Source organism: Strix uralensis, chromosome 13 (assembly GCF_047716275.1).
Source record: "Strix uralensis isolate ZFMK-TIS-50842 chromosome 13, bStrUra1, whole genome shotgun sequence".
In the NCBI taxonomy this organism is placed as follows: Eukaryota; Metazoa; Chordata; class Aves; order Strigiformes; family Strigidae; genus Strix; species Strix uralensis.
In genome coordinates this window covers 25,036,690-25,055,450 of record NC_133984.1, presented here as the reverse complement: position 1 = coordinate 25,055,450, position 18,761 = coordinate 25,036,690, and the positions used below count along the sequence as shown (strand labels likewise).

The window sequence follows — 18,761 nt, the reverse complement described above, 5'->3', positions numbered from 1 at the left end:
ATGGCATAGCACGTCAGCAATGTCAGGAAAAGGCAGTGCTGCACTGACATCTGCTTCCAGACACCATTTTCAAGTGGAATGTACTGGAATGACATTTATCTCTGTGAATGTCATGGAGCAGAAACTCATTGTCCTGCCTTAACAATGCGACAACACGAAGAGACTTTCTCTATTTATACTATTCTTATTTTTTATTACCATGCTATGCAGTTAAGAGCTGGGTATGGACATGCAGAGGGAGGAGAGGCACAAAGCCAGACTGCATAACGGGGAGTGCTTTGGTGGTTTTCTCCCTTCATGAAAAAGTGGTCAAAATGCAGCCATGCTTCTGGTAGAAACCATGGCAAGGGAGAGCTCCGAACGGGGAACAGCAGAAGGATGCTGAATTGGCCCCATGGCTTCACTTAAGAGCTCTTCCCTGGAGGGAAATGCACAACAGAAAACATCAAAGCCTTTAGATAAATGAGTAACAGGCAGGGAACGTCATCATGAAGTGACCAGATGCAAGAGCTGAGCTCTCAGTACTGAGGGAAAAGGTTAGGATTGGAGATGGGCTGGAAAATGCACTGAAGGTGAAGGCAAACAGGTTATGCTTGGTGCCACAGACAAGGAAATCCAGAGAAAAGCTGCAAGGAAACACGATATGAGCAGCACGATGGACTAGGAAATGGTGGCATCTGCAGCTGACTTGTGAATGGGCAAGAGCCTGAATATGCTCAGGCCAGAAAACACAAGTTTAAATTGTTTAGATAGAGAATAAAGGATACAGAGGTCACCTGACGGATCTAAGCTTAGACAGATCTCTCACTCCCTTCTACGCCACTAATCATCCTCCTCCTCCTCTCACATGCAAGCATGTGTTTTTAAATACTCTTTTAAGAGTATTTAAAAAGAAATCTGAATGAAAGTCAGGGCAACTTAATTAGAATAAAATGCTACTTATATTCAAAGGTTTAAATCATCTGTTTAAAATTTCAAAGTGGCTTTCAAAAGTTCATAATGAAATGGAGGAGATGGCAGATGCCCTCAGCTGACAAAGGAAATCATACCAGCTTTCCATCCCTGTACACATGCAACCCAGTTGTTCAGAATATTTTTTTGTGTAGTTTGAAATAAAACGTTTGCAATGCTTCCCATTTCTTTATTGCAAATCAGGACCGAAATATTTAATTGCTGAAGTTCAGAAACTCTTAAAATCCGTATCAAGCAGGATTCGACATGTGCTGTATCACTCAATAGAAGAGCTGGAGAGTACATTGCAAAAATATGCTAGACTTTTACTGAGTATTTATTTTGGTGGCAACAACTAGATCTGGAGATCCCAGAGGAAAACTGTGCAGTGATTTACAAGTTCCTGTCTACGTGTTTCCACAGGGAAAAGAAGCAGCCTCCTTAAATAGCATCCTAGAAGCCTGCTTAAATACCCTGCCAGGCTTTGGTGGAAGCTCCTCTTGAACCGTCACGTTTCACAAGAGAAAAGTAAAGAGCAGTCTTTTGAGCCCTGTTTTCCTGGAGAAGAAGTTGAAGCAACTCAGGTGCACCAAGTCAGACCACTGGTCTTTGCTGCATTCTTGACCTCAGCTCCTACACCAAGACCTCCGGGACCAAGCACCTCACCACGAATTATCAGCCAATTGAACCAGTCTCCCTGCAGCTGCACCACCCTCTCCCATTCAGCAAACTGGGAAACCGGTGACTGTCTTCTGAGACCAAAAGGAGCAGGACAGGCTGTCCACAACACAACTCATGTCAGGCATTTGATTCGGGACCACCGGAACACCACGTGCTTGCAGCCTCCCAGAGCGTGGGTGTCTTTGGCCGACACTGGTATGTAACCGTTTCAGAAGGTACTCAGGATCAGGAGGTTGCAAGCTGGATCCTTACAGATTCGAGCACTCTCCAGGAAATCTGGGAGAGATAAAGCTCTAGAAGAAAAGGCCCCCAACCCATGCACCACACTTGCTGCATCTTTTGCCTGTGCCCTCATTAGCATGCTGCTTTGGGGCTGTGGTGCAGTTTTGAAGCCAGTGTCTGCTCATCTCCACCTAAAAGCTCATTCTACTTAATATTTGGTCCCAGGGACCAGACCAAACCTACTGGAAAACAAAGTTCCTGGACCACAGTGTTCTTGTCAGGGCCTCAATACCAATTGCTTTGATCTACGATCTCTAATGGCACTTGCAAATAAAGACACAGCTGCTGGTAAATTCTTAAATGTCTCTCTCACCAGCTCACAGCTTGCCCATTTCTTGACAATGCGTTTGGTCTACAGGAACCGAGCTCCCAGAGCTGTCTCCTGCCACGCAGCATCTTACACAGCCCACGGGCAGCCAGGTTGCCTTCCTTCATTTGCTCTTTCAATCTAACAGAACCACTCTTGCGAGATGCTGTGTTGGAGACACCCCTGCAGTACAAAACCTCGCTGCAGCACGCAGAGTTTTATCAAAGGTTGCGTCACGCTTAAACACTATAAGCAACAGCAAACCCCACGTGTCCTGCCCGTTTCCAGCTGCAGCTGCAATACAGCAGCTCAGATGCTCTGGTTCCGTGTTGTTACCAACCATATTATCATGCAACAGTGTTTTGCACAAAGAAGACGAGCTCCTTTACCTCTCAGTGCTGATGCGGTAGCGAGCCTCCCGGTTACCGACGTTGCGAACCAGCAGAGTTTTCTGGGAGCTGTACTTGACTGGACAGACGGAGAAGTTCAGCTGGTCAGGGAAGTCCAGGATAGCTCGGGCACCGATAGCTCGGATTGGCACAATAAACTTTTCCCTTTCTGTGATGCAGGTGAGCTGGTAGAAATAATCCTGCAGGGAAAGAAACAATCTCAGCACAGTGCATTCAGTACCATCCCATGGCAGAAGAAAAACTGCTGTTTTCTATGACTCTAACAGTAGCATCCAGCAATGTCAAAGGACTTTTTACCTTAGTGACCTTTCATTCCTGCAGCGTGACTTGAACAGGGCTGTTAACTTGCAAAGAAGAAACAATCCCATTGATTCACCTGCTTTCACAGCAAGCTGGCAGAACCAGACAAAATTATCTGATACTTTGATTCGGAGGCACCAAAATAGAGCAATTTCATGGAAGGGATTACAGCAGTAACAAGAACCCGCTTCGATCACCACCGCAGATGATCAAAGGCTCCACTAAGCACCCAGTTGTGCCACAGCACTAACTCCAATCCCAGCAACGCGGCGACATCACTGACGCTGGCCAGGGGACGCTCAGGTGCATTTTCAAAAGGACTTTGCCACATGCTTGACCAACACTCAGTCTTCGGTGAAATATTTAACAAGCTGGACAAGGGAATTGTTTTAATGTCAGGTGAGTGCAGGGTAAGTGTGTATTTCCCACCCCTTCCCAGAGCATTATAGGGACAAGGCTGGGGACACACACCCTTAAAAAGCTATCTGATCTATCTCCCCACCCCAGAACTGGCTCAGCTCTACACCCAAACTATTCTTGCAAGATGTCTGACAAGTACTTAAAAGCACTAACAATTCCACCCCTGCCCTCAGCAGCCTATTCCAGCTCTACCCTAGACTTAAGAGTTCTTCCTGTGTCTAATCTCAGTTTCCCTTTCCAGCTCACCTAGCCTCAGGGGACGTGGGAAATAGCTTTGCTTCCTCTCTGCTGCAGGGTTGATGCCTTGTTAGCATGCCTGACTGAGGCAGGTGGTAGCAGGAGCTGCAGATGGGAGACACTGGGACAGCCCTGCCACAGCAAACTCAGCTGTGCTACTCCCCAGCATAGGCTTGTTCACAAAAGAGACAGACAGTCCCCCCAGCTGTCTGGCCTTCAGCAGTAGGAAGGCAAATCAAATCACCAAAATCATTTTACTGTAGGGAGGAGCAGATCCATCTCCAGATGGACGGTGTGGCATCGCAGTGCTGCAAGTAACCCCCTGCCCCCACTGAAATCACCAGTAAAACTGTTGCAGCAGGGCCAGGAGCCATTACTTCCAGCAGCTCTCTTAGCCATGAGTTGATGGAAGCTCTGCATCTTATCACTCACTTGCTGTCCTGATCTTTTTCCCTTGGTGCTTTGAAGTCGTCTGATATTTTTATCATTGTTGAAGCAGCAAGCAGATAATTTGATTTAGGAATTGCACACAACAAACTCTCTTAACCAGAACAGATTCAGATTCCTCTGTGCTTGGGTCTTGCTCTCCCACACCCGCCCCCCTCCAAGCCTGGAAGGGCCCTACGGCAGCCAGAGGAGGCACAGACACAGAGCTACTGCTTTAACACAACAACTAACACCCAGCGCTACCCACCAGCTGGGGTTTAAGGTTGCTGTAACAGATGCTGTCACAGCCAAGATGTAAAAAGAATAAAGAAAGATCTTTCTCTCTAGACATATCAAATATTCACACCGGACCGTGCAGAAGGGCTTTTGCTTCTTGTATTTGGAAAGTAAAATACCAGGAAGGAAACTGCAGCAAACGACCTACAGAACTGAATATCACATTTCAGGAGAGCCTTTAATCTTCAGCAAGCCTTTCTGAATTAGCAATTTTGTACTCAATCCTGCAGCCTAAGCCATCTAAAATAAAAGGTACGGGCAGCCCATGTGAATTTAAAGCACCTACTATCTGGGTACTTCACATCCTGGACTGTTTAGATCCTCAGAAACTGCATTAGCAAATGAAGAATACTATTTACTTTGTTGTTGTTGTTGTTGTTGTTACTGTGGCCACACTACTGTAACAAAGGCACTGTAAATCCACTTGAAAGCTGCCTGCCTTGTTAAATCTTGGCATGCCATATTTACTTCTCTCTCCCAGATGCCAGATTGACAGAGGATTATGCAAGGAGTTCAGATCAGCAGGGAGATAAAGAAAAAAGAAACTTCAACAGTTGGAAGTATTTAAGGGAAATAATAGGAAACCATTTTCAAGTCACTGTCATTGCTAAGGAGCAAGTGGATCCACAGCAATGTACAGAAGAGCCCAAGGAATAAATGCCTCCCCCAGGTGTAACCCCCCCAGAAGCAAGCACATGCCACCTTCCCAGCTCTGGGGCCGGGAGGGGCACTGGGACTGCCTGCCCCAGGAAAGGGACTTCTCCAGGTACACGAAAGCAAGGCTAAAGCAACGAGGATTTGGCCACAGAGACAACCATGACCTTGAGAGAGCAAGTTGCCTCTCGCCATTCATGCACACGCACGTTGCGTGCCGAGCCCCCTCTCCAGGGACGCCCTCGACGCTGCATCCTGTACAAGGCTGGACTCAGCTCTTCAGAGTGCCCTGACCCTTCAGCCACACTCTGTGACCCACCAGAATGGGACCTTGCACCAAGCTGAACGCAGCCTCAGGCCAAACGGGGGGAAAGCCAAGGGAAGAGGGGTGCGAGGCAGAAGCTGGCTGTTCAGGCTGCTGTGAACCCACAGTCCCGTGAGCTTTTGCAAGCTGAATCACCCTCCCTCGGGGGGAGATACAGGCTGCAGTTCTCCACTGCAGCACTGCCCTGCGTTACCAGCTCGGCTAGGCACTTGCTTACAGTCTGCGGGTACAGCTGGAACCAGTTTACAGCCTTGTTTTACTTTGCAACTGCAAACCCTTAGACGGTTTCAAACCAGGTTTCTAAATAAGCATGCCTGGGTGAGAGAGGATGCATCACTTCCATGCTTTAAAGATTGTTTTTAGACCCACCAGGTTCAGTCTACAGATTTTCATGAAAATACAACTTCATCCTTCCCACAACTCCTCTCCCAGTTTCAAGGAAAACACCTCCCACTGTACAATGGTTCCTCTTCTCTTATTCACCTTCCAGAAGCAATAAGTTACAAGCTCTGGCCTGCAAAGTATCCCCACTGGCATTTGAATTCGCACCCAATGAAATTAAAGAACTGCTTGTGTCTCAGAGGTGTCATTTCAGTCTCTTTGCAAATGCAGGCTAACATTAATTACTGTCACAGTGACAGCAACCCTAACTGCCCAGTACACCAGCAAACGCAGGTGTTGGTTTTCCTGCGTAACCAATCCTAAACACTTCACTGAACTCCTTGCAGCAGACAACTGCAAAGAAGAGATCCTTGTAGCACGAGGCAGCATAGCAAGTCAAGCAGGGAAAGCTCCCTGCTGAAACCAGGATATCATAAAGGCTGGGAAATAAGGGCCATGAAAAGAGAGGAGAGACTGGAGGGTGAAGACAGCTTCCCATGAGAAGGGGTGGCCCTTCTCCTGCCTTCCTCAGCCACCAATTCACAGGAGGCTTTGAAATCGGTCACTTTGCTCCAGGTTCATTTTGCGCAGGGCCATTTGCCTTGATTTTCTGCCCCTTTCCTCCCTGCAAAAGTCATCTTAAAAGTGTACTTGGAATAGCTTCTGTGTGCTACCAAACATCTAACAGCGCCCGACTGAATTTTAATTTCAGTAATGCAATAACTCATCAGCCTGTCATATTTCATATTAATGAGCATTAATTCAGTCTCCACTGAGCATCAGTAATGAATTTGGCAAACCTTACAGACTGAACTTGTATTGCTTGAATATATTGTATTGCTACAGCGAAAAGAGCGAGAGGACAAACAGAATAAGCTGTGCTATGTATTTATATGCTTCTTGCTTCCTTCTTCCTTTAAGATAATCTATTAATAAGCCAAAGGACACCCACAAATGTATTCCTGTCTATTGCCAGTCAGTTCCACAATGGTTTCCAATTAGACAGAGACTGTCAGACCATAATGCAAGGACACCCGAACACAGGGTGGCACGAGAACACCCACACCGTGCAGCTGAAGCCCTAAAACAGAAATGTGTACATCAGAAGCAGCAAGAGTAACTAATTGGAAACATTGCCCAACAGAAAAATTAGCATTTCTTATTTCTAAGGCAAGTGCCAATAAACAGAGAGACATGTCAGCTATTTATTTACTTTCTGACAGTCCAATCCTGTGGCACATTCCCAAATGACTGCAAGAAAATAGGATACTGCTCATTTTTCAAGCAAGCGCTCCATGGCACATGGCATTTCAGCCACTAACGACTCACACGGTCCTTTTATTTAGGGCTTAGCCGCAATTTTACTCCCTTGAATCAGGAGTGACTTCGCTGAATTCAGACTGACCCCGGGGAAGAACAGATTCAAACCAACTCCACAGCAGGAGGACTGCCCAGCCCTGGCAGAGGGGCTTGTACCTGCGTCCCAGCTCACTGGGTGATCCACCATCCCTGCAGATGATGGCGCAGCAGAGGGGCAGAGGCTGTTCAAAGGCAGCACTCGTAAGCCTTCCACAACTACACACAGGTACTCTGCATGCAAGCCACTGCAAGCCCAACGCAGGTGACTCTACAGAGCCATTTCCCAAAGCCTCTTTGCTAAGGGGTTTTCAAGGTGCCGTGCACCTCCTGACTGCACTAGTGACACATTTCAAGCTGAGCTACAGCGCTCTGGTACTTCGCTGGCCCACACTCCATCAAGTACGAGACAAAATGTTCGATTCGTACAAAATTCTGACTCTGCTGTATAAATCCCCACGTGCTCCTCGCTGAGCAGCATGCATCCCTCTGCCCATGCCCTGCACAACCCCCAGTGCAGCAGAAACCACCGGAGTGTCACTGGAGCTGTGCACAGGACCTCTCGCTGGCAGAGCTCCCTGCTCCATGCACTCACCAGTTCAAGGGCAAGACAAGGGACAAAGTATTGGACATCGGTGTTCTTGAGGGTTCTCTCACCCTACCTGTATTTGTGGTGATGTTCACGTGTTGCTCTGCTGACTCTCTAAACTTGAAGAGCAGCACTTTGCCCTTCATGGGCACCAATTTACCTCTGCCACCCCCAAAAAGAACACTAATTAATATGAATAAATCACATTTTGAAGGCACCGGTGTACTTTTCAAAACTTGCTTCAATGAGATTAAGCTCTTGTGTCACTTGGGTAGTTTGGAGAACTGCCCTAGGACAACATAATTTTAACCCTAAATATTAATGTTAAATAATTTCTCAGTCCCTCCAAAGGAACAGATTATTTCACAAGCATGGGGAGCTAGGGACCACAGGGCATTTCCTCTTTAGTTTTCTATATCCATGCTGTTTGAGGATAGGACAAAGTGTTAAACTATATCTAAGCAGCAAGTGAAAGATGAAAAAGCAGGTATGCCCAAAGAGATCTTGTACCTCTGGCTGGGTGCAGAAACATCTGCTGGCTCAAAGCTATCCCCTAGCCTCACCTCTCCAACAAAGTCATGCGAAGAACAGTGCTAAGAGGTAGCAGGATGCTGGTGGAAGGACTCAGCCTGCCTGTCCTTGTTTCCCTGCAATGCTTCCCCCCTTCCATGCCAGGTATTAAATTCTTCTGTACTAACAAGCCTCCAGATAACAGTACTGACCCTTCACACCACAGCACTGAGAATCAGACCTGCCAGGGCCACAGCACTGATGTGCAAACCTCTAAGCAAAGGCATGGCGTGTTTGGCATGGAAGAGGTGCCAGCTGACAGAGCAACCACAGTAACACGCATGACGACACAGCCACCCCGCAGGCTCTGGGTAATGTGTCTGCCTGCAGCTTGTACCTGCCCGTTTATTCCCGTACGTGCTCGTTCAGGCAGATGTCTCAAAGCCACCTGCAGCCCAACAACCTCCTGCCAAGTTAGGGACATCTAGAGCTCAGTGTGCCTGTGCCAGGCTGGCTCCCTGCCACCTGCACAGCCCTCCCTCTGCCGCAGCCTCGCATCTGCATCGCAGACAGACAAGTGTCCTCAGGGACAGCACAGCTGCAAGGCTTGAAAACAGAGGGGATGGAAAAGCACCATCTTTGCTCCAGTCCAGGGTGAGGCAGGGAAGTGGCTGCCCGATGGGAAACAGAAAAGCTCTCTGGATCTATTTGTTCCTCTAGTATTTTCCATAATAATTAAACCCCTACCATTGGGTAGAGATGGATAAACATCCACACCCCACCCTGCCATTTTCCTACTGTTCCACGTGCATCTTCCCTCGCGAACGCTCAAGGAAGCGCAGGGTGGGAAAGCACAGCCCGTCAGTCCCTGCTGCAGCAGCTAACAGCATCCTGCAGTGCCAAGAGGGGACCAGCTGCAGACTGCCCGACCACAGCCTGGAGCAGACCCCACAGCAGGCTGTGGGCTATAACCAGTGCGTAAAAACCGCGATGACTTCAGACATAATGTTCCGCTGTCTCGCTACCTTGTCCAACACGCTAGGCATTAAGGTGACTCCAGTTTTCAAAGGTGGCGGTCCCCACTCTGATCAGGCTCACTTTGGGTCTTCCAAATAACAGGTCCCTTTTAAACAGACCTCTGTATCTACCGTTAGTGGAGCAAACCCATAATCACACAGCACTGAACAGATACCAGAAACCAACACCTTGGGAGGCCGCCCCACCACAGACGGCAGACTCTCTTATCTCTGAAACCAGCAGACATGACATTAAATGTTCCATCACTGAAGGATAAAAATGGTCTGAAACGCATAAGAGACTCCAGCCTATGAGAGCATAATCTTCACCATGGGGAAAGAGTTTCCCCCGGTTCTAGATCCAGGGCAACCCCACTGGAACCAGGACAGTCCTCAAAACCCACAGCAGATGCCCTGTTCTGAATCCAGCCCTGCAGGTTCAGCTTCCACTGAAGGCACCAACCTCTCTGGACCTCCAGTCTCACCTTGTTCTCCTCAGGGGTGAACTGGATTTGGAAAGTTGAACACATGCCAGGTGCTACCTTACAGCACACACCACCGGGGCTGGTCAACTTGAAGTAAGGCGACGTCTCCAAGACAACCTTCACCAGCCGAGGAACCTGCAGGAAAGACAGGAAACTATGATTTTGCCACTCATATGGAAACATGAGGAGAAAATACCTGGCCATGCCCTGGGGACATCCCGTGTTAACCACCTTTCCAAAGCACTTTTAACTCTTGAGGTTGTCACAACCTGGGATGGAAGCCCAGGAAGTCACAACAGTTCCGTGATCCCCTTGGGTTAAATTAAGGTGAAACAACACCAAATGACCGGTTAAAATGTTTTACTTGCAGTAGAAAACAATTTAAACTTGGAAAAGGATAATAAGCAATGTGATCTCTTATAAATCTGTAAGAAAGAAAAGAAAGGAAAGCAGTAGAAAGGTGAGAAAGAGAGTCAAAGAAATCTGGATCAGCACCCCTGGATCCAGCGTTGTCTCAGGTCCGACCATCTTGGGCGGTGGGTGCACACACAGCAAAGTTTCAGTTCATCTTATCAGCTGATTAACATACTTCTGCTTCTGGGGCAGAAATGCTCACCTCTTGTCAGGCCTTGTCGCCCCTTCAACGGTGAAGGCACGAAGTTGTTAGCAAGGCAAGCATGGTGTCTGGCTTACACAATAGAGCCACACAGTACCGGGCTTACACAGTGCAGCCAGGGATTAGCGGTCTTTGTGCTTGAGGGGAAACTTTCGGTTCCACTCAGTTTCCCCCCTCTGAGGCCCACATAAGGAGTTTGTCAGTACAACTGCAAGGGAGTGGGGGGTGCAGCCTTCCATACACTCCTGCTCCCTCGGGTGACATTCCTTAGACTAATCACAAAGGCCACAGCTTGTCCTGGAGGTTTTCTCTGTCGATGAATGTTTGAGGCATCAATTCCTTCAGTTCCTTACAGAGGTACATGCACCTAATACACCAGGATGGAATCCATTCTGCCAGGGCCCAGAATCAGCGTGGACCCCATGAATGGTATCCCTTGGACAGGGGCACCCACGCTGCTCTTTCCAGTATTCCCAAGCTAAACGCCAGGCCAGGAATGGCGCAGGACTCTCCAGGAATAACTGAGGGACCACCCTGCAACTGTCTTTGCCAAAGGGTCTTCCATTTCCAACCACGTCCCTGTCAAAACCTGTTATCTCAGAATATACTCTGACTTCTCTTGCTGTTCCCCCACCTGCAACATGCCCTGACAGCTTTTTTTGTCCACTTGTTTGTTTTCCAACAAGACTGGTAGATTTGGAGGGGGGGTTAATTCACGTGCTCTCAGGGACACTTCCCTCTGCCCGTCCTGCCCTCCTCTCACGTACACATCTTACTCTTCATTACAGAACAGTATCTTTAATTACACCTTTCTTTTTCTGAACATTCTCTGCTTCCAGCACACTTACTCTTACATGTCAAGAGAAACCCTTGCGTGTACAATGTTCTCTCCCAGAGCACTTTCCCACTCAGCTCCTTTCCTCCCTCCTGCCTTTTCCCACCAGCTGCTCTTGGCACATGCCTCATTGAAGCAAACGTTTCCCCTGCCAAAATTCAAAAGGTCTCAATTTTCCTCTTTACAGTGCAACAACATTGCTGGCATTTTTCAACTTCTCCCTTCTCAACTCTCCTGGGAAATCTCAAAACGATCACAATTTTTTCAAGTAAAGGTGGAGACCTTCAAGAGAACATTACTCTGGATGTGCTGTGGTTCTCCAAAGGGAAAGCAGAGAGCCACGTTGCTTAGAAAAACCTGAGCAGAACTGCATTAAGCTCAGCAGGAGCCTAAAGTGGCACCTAAAGGCCTCCCACTGCTTCTGCTAAATCAGTCCATTTCCCCTGCTGCTTCAAAACACCCTTCCTGGAGTGATAATGCCACTAACCATAACTTCCTCCAGCATGGAGAAGGCTCAAGCTCTGGGCCTTGACAGTGAGCTGCACAGAGGCAGCTAAACAGGCTGTGAGAGGCAGAGGTGCCCTGCCAGAAACCGAGATTAACCAGGGAGCCACCAGCATATGGTGCACACTCGAGGTAAAGCAGGAGAGCAGGTAAGAACTGTACAACCCTCAACGTTCCCATCAATCCAGGGCTTTCAAGGGGAAGGACGCCGACTAGAAAAGCTCCTTTGCGTTACATACCACCAATGCGTGGCCAAAATCAAGGGGAGAATCCCCAGCATGGGAAGATTTCCACCATCTTGCAGAATAAAGGTGGTGAGACATTTTATTCTGGGTGTGCTGTGCTGCAGCAGATAATTTGTTATGCTGTAAACCACAGGAATTACTCTGCTCTCCTCTTCCAGCACAGTGTTAAACCTCCGCATCCCACCACTTACCTTGTCAGTGTTCCTCAGAATCAGTGGCACTTCGTAGACCTCGAAGGGGACGTAGTTCTGAAATACCACCTCTGAAGGAAAAGGCTGAAACAAGCTCTGTTCCAGGTCAACTGCTGAGAACTGGAGAGGCAAGACAGAGCAGTGAGAGGAGGGTCAGCTGCTGGGAGAAAGATTCATGAAAGAATCCTACACCGATCTCCAGTGGAGTACAGTCTCTTGGTGAGTATGTCCACGCAGCTCACGCTAGGGAAACAGCTCCCCACCTGTGTTCTGAGCTGATCAAAAGTTCAAGCTCAAGCTAAGAAGCTCTTTTGGCGGGTGTTCCTCCAGGTTTCCTTCTCCAGAATGCAAGGCAGCGCTTACTGCCAGCAGAGCCCTGTGCTAAGGTGGTCACACAGCTCCAAGAGCACTTCCTGGAAGAGCCACGAGCACTCATGGAGCAGGCGAAACCCAAGAATTTACACGAGACTCCATGGGAAACAATTTTGGGATGATCTTTACTCTGAGACAGAGACCGAGTCCCACACATCCCTAAATATCTTTTTTGATAGAGAGCCTAGAAACCAGTTAGAAGACAACACTACCAGAGGAGGTAAGGCTAAAAAGAAGGTAACACAGTAGTTGGGAAAAAGACAAAGGAGGTGAATGCTGGATAGTGGTAAGGTTTAGCTCTTTTCTCAGCATTACTGGGCAACTTCAGTAAGACTGGACTTGGTATCTCCTTTTTCCACAGGCTTTAAATAGATGCTTTATTGTATTCCATTATTGCCATTTCATTTAATACCACTGCAGAAGCATGTCTGAAACTATACACAAACAGCAAATGTTCACAGAGCAGAGGCAATACTTGAGAAAATTCCTCCCTGCTTTGTCTCCCCTCTCCCAGCTGCACTGTTCCCACTCAAAAGACCCAGGCAGGCCTCCTGCTGCTCCACAGGAGCCACGCTCACACGGCAGCTCGTGCCTGCAGCACGCTGCCAGTTATGTGTGCGCTCATCTGATGCGTTCCCAGCCTCCTGTGCTGCCTAGGGCAATCCTTAACCAATTGGTTACAGGTCTCTTGCTGGCAATTTTCCACTCAACAGCCTACCTCAGCGATCCACCCATTTGGACTGTGTGCTATAGTGAGCAGTCCTGTGAGAAAAGCAGCTTAAACATACATCTAAGTAACCACTGATCCAGAGAACGCACTTCCACTCCCCTCTGCCCAGGGCCATTCCCCTGTATATCTGGCAGCCTGCAAAATCTAACACCCTGTAAAGGTCCCACACATTGTTCCAACCCAAAACATTAATGCACTTGGTTTTGTTAAATCTCGAGTAACTTCTATAGGCCCTCAGCCTTCAAGGGGCAATGCTGCCACCGTTGAGGGAGTCCCATGACCCCAAGCATTTGACAGTGACTACACCAAAGCACGAGGTGGCTATTTCACCAGGAGGATGGAAAATGGCAAGCTTGAGCCCTTGTGGCCTGCCCCAGCCTTCCCCCAGTATCAGCTAAATTCCAGCAAAACCCACCAACTTCAGCAGAGGTTATTTATATTGACTTAGTGCAGATCAGGACTTCCAACCTCTCACCAGGGAAAAACGTTCTACCTTTCCCCAGCAGAAGGAACTCCACCACCACCAGCAGTTTGAAAAGACAACAGGCCCTAGTCACTGAGGTATTCAGATGAGCCGGAGGCACGCCTGTCACAAACTCACACCCTCTTCAAATGTCACATCAAGCAGCAAGGAAAAGGGCAGGAAAAGGCTACCTTGTGATGGGAGGCTTCACCCATGTCTAGAAGCTGGGTAATCCGGGGCCGCCTCATCTCCTGGGTGCTGGCCAGCCTCTGCTTGGTGGTAAGAGACATCTCCTTCAGGAAGGCAGAGGGAGTCAGCTGAAATGCAAAACACCAGCAAGAGCTACAGAAATGCCTTTCTACAGAAAGACTTTCTCGTTCAAGTGCCACTGATGAGTAATTTGTGATCACAGCCACTAGGATAGTCCTGGAAGTCCCGTAAATTACCAGCTGAAATATTTAACATCAGTAAATTAATGATATAGAGAGGAATACACACGCTCTAAGCAAGTGGCTCTGTCCCATTAGCTTCTCCTTCATGAGGTGATGTGACATGTTTGGGGATTTCTGCTCTTTGGGTATTTGTTCCCTCTTGAGTTTTGCTGGATTGAGCCAGAGACCTTTGAAGAGAGCGGGGAGGAGTTATCAGAAATCCCCTAACTCCACCCTTGCACAGTGCTCACAACCAACACGCAGGTGGAGATGGCACTGCTGGGTGAGTCAGAGGAAAGCAGAAAAGCAGTGTTGTGCCAAGACTGAGGTGGAGAGGAATGGGTCCAAGTTTTCGTTATTTCTTTTCCATTAGCACTTGTTTTCTCTCTGTTCTGGCCTCACAGACCCCTCCACAGAAGGATACAGAGATGTCTCCTTGACAGAGCCTCAGCACTGGGTCACCTCCAGTGAAGGGAGCTCCAGCCAGCAGAGGGGACAGTTGTGGGTGGGAAGGAGGAATCGCCCTGAATCCACTGCTGTTTGCACGGCTGCATCTGTGCTCCACACAGGACACGAGATACCATGAAACAACTCTTTTGGAAGCTATTCTATCTGGGACAGTCGTGTCCTGTCAAGACTCCAGGCGGTTTGAGCAGCCCACCACATGCCCAGCTGCCCAGCGGTGTGGCCAGGGCAGCACTGGCAGGTATGCCCACGTGACAGAAGATGTTACTGCCCACACAGCAAAGAGGACGGAAGGAAGCACGTTTGTGCTTCAGCTGTTCCCGTGCAATGCCCAGTAATTCCTTTATCTCGGCTCCACTGGCACGTTCAGGCAAGACCCTGACCCTGAAGCAACACAGTCCACCCCCCACTGCACCATGACAGCCCCCTCCAACAGAAGCACGGCAGCAAAGAGGTGGGGAGGTGGTGCCTGGCTCCACAGCACCCTGACAACAGGAGGGGAAGGCAGAGGAGGGACAGGGGCAGCTTCCAGCCTTAACCCAGCTCCTACCCAGCCCCCAGCAGGTACTTACAGGCACACGCTGCTCTGCCTCTCTGACCAGCTTCGGATAACGACGTACTGCCACCTTACTCTGGAGTCCATCAGCCATTCTGGAGGATCCCATGGACCGATGAATCTTCCCAGTGGCCATGATTAGGCAAACCTGGAAGGTGTAACAATGAGACTTTGAAAATCTAGAATCCCATTCACAGCAGACCCAAAGGATACACCTGTGTCTCCAGGCTGTGGCATCCTTCCTAAGCGGAGAACATAAGGCCGCCCCACACTGTTTCATGATTAGACCATATTTAAGTGGCAGAGTTAAGATTCATAGAAGTAAAACTCCATAAAAATATTCCCTGAGCCAAAAAAGCCTTTTGCTGTGGGTGCAGTCCCACGAGCCACAACTATTTCTTTTCATGAACTTCATCTGTCAGCTGACAGTGAGATGGACCAAGGGTCCCTTCCAAGGGTCTGCTGGAGAGTCCCCAGCTCCACATACTACCATTTACTGCTGTGGCTCCTGCCTTAAGTATTTACAGCACCATTTTCCCCTTCCCAGCATCCGATCTCTGCTATCCTGGCTTGCCAACTTTGCATGTCCTTTTTTATTTACTCTTTTTCTGGCATCTGGACCACATTTCATAGAATCGTTTAGGCTGGAAAAGACCTTTAAGATCATCAAGTGAAACTGTAGACCTAGCACTACCAAGCCCACCACTCCTTTCCCTGGACGTACGCAGGAACTGCTGCTCAGAAAATCCCTACAGATTTCAAATGCAGGACCGAGGGCCCCCTACCCCGGGCACCCCCCTGCCCCAGGCACCCCCATCTCGCACAAGGGATGCCCCCAGCCCTGCGGCGTGGGGCAGGGGGTGTCACCCCCCCCCCCGAACTCCTCTGCAGCCCGGGTCCCTGCTCCGCCCCGCTCCCAAGCTCCCCCCTGCCTGCCTGTGGCTGAGCCACCTGACAGCACCAGCACCCAGAGCCGCCCTCTGGCTTTCGGCCGGGAAGGGGACACAGACACCACTCCCCAGCATCCCCCACCTCTCCCTCTCTGCAGGGGCTGTGGGGACACACTCACAGGAGGATCCCGATGCCAGACAGGCTGTTGTCCCCGTTTCCAGGGCAACTGGGCATCCCGGCACTGGGCAGCCCCAACACTGCCATGGCAACGGCGAGGACACAATGGGGGGCGGGGGGGACAGCTCTGTGACATGGGGGCAGAGGGGACAGGGATGCTCAGCGCCCAAAGCACCCAGTGAGCACAGCAAGCAGGCCCTGAAACCACCTCCAGCACACCCGCCCGGCTCCAGCACAGCCGCAGCCCCGGGTGCATTACCCCGGCACGGGGAAGCGGCTACAGACAGTCCCTTGCTGACCTCGTTCCACTTTCTGACCCAGTCCTGGGCCTCACCATGCCTGGAGATGGAAAGTTCTCAGACAGACCCCCCCTCTCACAGAGCTCCCTGCCCAGGTACACGGGTGCAGCTGAGACAGGGAAGTCGAGGGAGGCCCAAGTCTCTTACGGGTTTCTTCCCAATGAACCAGGCTTATCAGTTCCAAGAAGGCTTGCAAGCCAGCCACAAAAGGAAGCATCAGCCATCTGTCCCCAGGGGAGACCCACGCTTTCAAAAAGAGAGCCCAGAAGCTGAAATTTCACCACTGAGGTGAAATGGGTGGTGAAACATCACCACGAGGACGTACGGAGTTTATATTGCTGCCCCCTCTCCACTCCTGAGGTTGGACATATCCATCTCTGCTCCCTCAGGGACCAAGAAGCCCCTCTTCCCTTGCCAACACTCTCTCTGCCCCATGAGCTCCCCTCTGCTTTCCTGCACAATATCCAACTGTCACCAGTAAGCTCAGCTTGGAGCCATCATTCCCAAATCACACTTGGCTCTCAGCTGGCTGCCTGCATTTCTGACTCCAAGAGGACACATGTGGAGCAGCCCAGGGCGTGGAGAGGGGATCACACTGGCACACAGCCCAGCACAGAAGCAACCCAGCCCCCTCAGCACTTCAGACAAGCCACCCTCCTCCATCCTAGCAGGGTCTGACCGAAGCAGGCTGCTGGCCCTGCTCTCTTCAGAGGCACAGGGAACTGTTGGTTCATGCAGGGAGCCGCTCTACAGGGCTGAAAATCCTTCCCCCATCCCCTGGAAAATGCTGCTGACAGCTCTCATCCTCCTGCAGAAACACATGAGCATACAGCCAAGGGCAGCAGCAGGCGTGTGGCATTATTAACCTCTCTCTTGCTGCAGTGCCAGAAGGACACAGAGCACCATCAGCCTGCATCCCCCCACAGCCCTGCTGCAGGCTCCGAGACAAAGCCCCAGCACAGGCACTGCCCAGCTTCTGGACACCAGGACCAGAGCCCCTGGCGGGTGACACAGGCACATCAGAAACATCTTTCCTGGCATCAGTGCTGCACTCACCAGATCGAACCCACAGAGTAACTGGGCACAGCTGGTGTCTTGCAGAGGACACGGAGCTGCAGCAAAGGCAAAGACAAGGGCTGCAGTGAGGCCCCAGGGAGAGGAGGGCAGTGCTGGCACAGACAGCTTACACCATCCGTGGGAGCATTCCCTTCCCCCGTTTTAACCCATGAAGGAAGAACTCCAGCGCTCAACGAAGGGACTGACTGCGACACTCAAACCCTTTTAGATGCTATCAAAAGGTCTCCTACCAAATAACTGCAGTGAGATCACTTACCCAACTGCATCATCATGAAGTTCCAATCATGAATTCCCCAACGGGCAGTCCATAATCCTCTCTAATCCAAGTAGGGTTTGTACTTGTTTTCTTCTGAGAAAGAAGGGAAATAAAGTTGGCTCCTTTTAACCATGTTTGTCCTGCCTTCCCCTGAGCAATACAATCCCACATTGCAGGGGAGAACATTGATCTTTTTGGTAGCACACACCTCAACACACAGCCCTGGGTTTGCTTTCTCCCTTTTTATTCCCATGTTCGGAATCAATTTTTTTCCTCACTTTCTGTTTATTTTACATCTCACTTCCAAACCCTGAGCTGGTTCTCTACTCCTTTTCTAAATCAAGACAGTATCTCAAATGCCTACATTTTGCACACCCTGACATTAGCGGTGCAACCATGAAATCCAAAAAGAGCAAACTCGTTTTTCCCCGTTGCTTTTTGAAACAAAGCAAAGTCCTTGGCCCCAACAAATGTAATGCCTCTTAGCTTTTCTTTTTCTGTAATACTATGAAACCATTAAATCCAGCCAGCTGTCTTTGTGTAAATGCAGAAGAAAATTTACAAGCCTCAAGAAGTTAATCACAGCTCAAGGGGAATCTCTGACATGGAGGTTAGCAAGGCAGTAACTGTGAGGCTGTGACTGCCAGGAGACAATGCCACAGGAAGATGGGTCCATTCTGGATGGAGGTTCAGGCCTGACTCAGCAGGGTACTGCCCTTAGGCATCTCAGCCTAAACAAGAAAGTGGACAGTTGTCAAGGGCACTGATCACCTACACAGTTACAGGATGCTTCGATAGTTCTGGGGCTCACTCTACCTTAATCCCAACTCTCCTGGCCTTGTGTTTCCTCTGGCAGCTAAAAACCACCTAAGTCCCCACCATATTGAGGGCAGAAACATGCTGCAGTACCAGCGCACTGTAGGAGCAGGGCTTAGTGGCCTTTCACAGTCACAGAGGCAGAGCAGGGGTCAGTCTCTCCTCCTCCACACCCAGCTCTTCTCCTCAGCTGGCAGGGTCCTGCCAGGG

General features: G+C 49.6%; 1 protein-coding gene across 1 annotated transcript in view; it reads right to left on the bottom strand.

Moving 5' to 3' along the window:
• Positions 1 to 15,171, bottom strand: part of LOC141949124 (hydrocephalus-inducing protein homolog) — an 88,165-nt gene extending 72,994 nt beyond the window's left edge. Inside the window, exons 1-5 of the mRNA XM_074882356.1 lie at positions 15,052 to 15,171; positions 13,775 to 13,900; positions 12,019 to 12,138; positions 9,628 to 9,762; positions 2,611 to 2,810 (exon numbers count right to left, since the gene is read on the bottom strand). Coding sequence (XP_074738457.1) covers positions 2,611 to 2,810; positions 9,628 to 9,762; positions 12,019 to 12,138; positions 13,775 to 13,900; positions 15,052 to 15,171 — 701 coding nt within the window. The remainder of the gene's footprint in view (positions 1 to 2,610; positions 2,811 to 9,627; positions 9,763 to 12,018; positions 12,139 to 13,774; positions 13,901 to 15,051) is intronic.
• Positions 15,172 to 18,761: the final 3,590 nt, after the last annotated feature.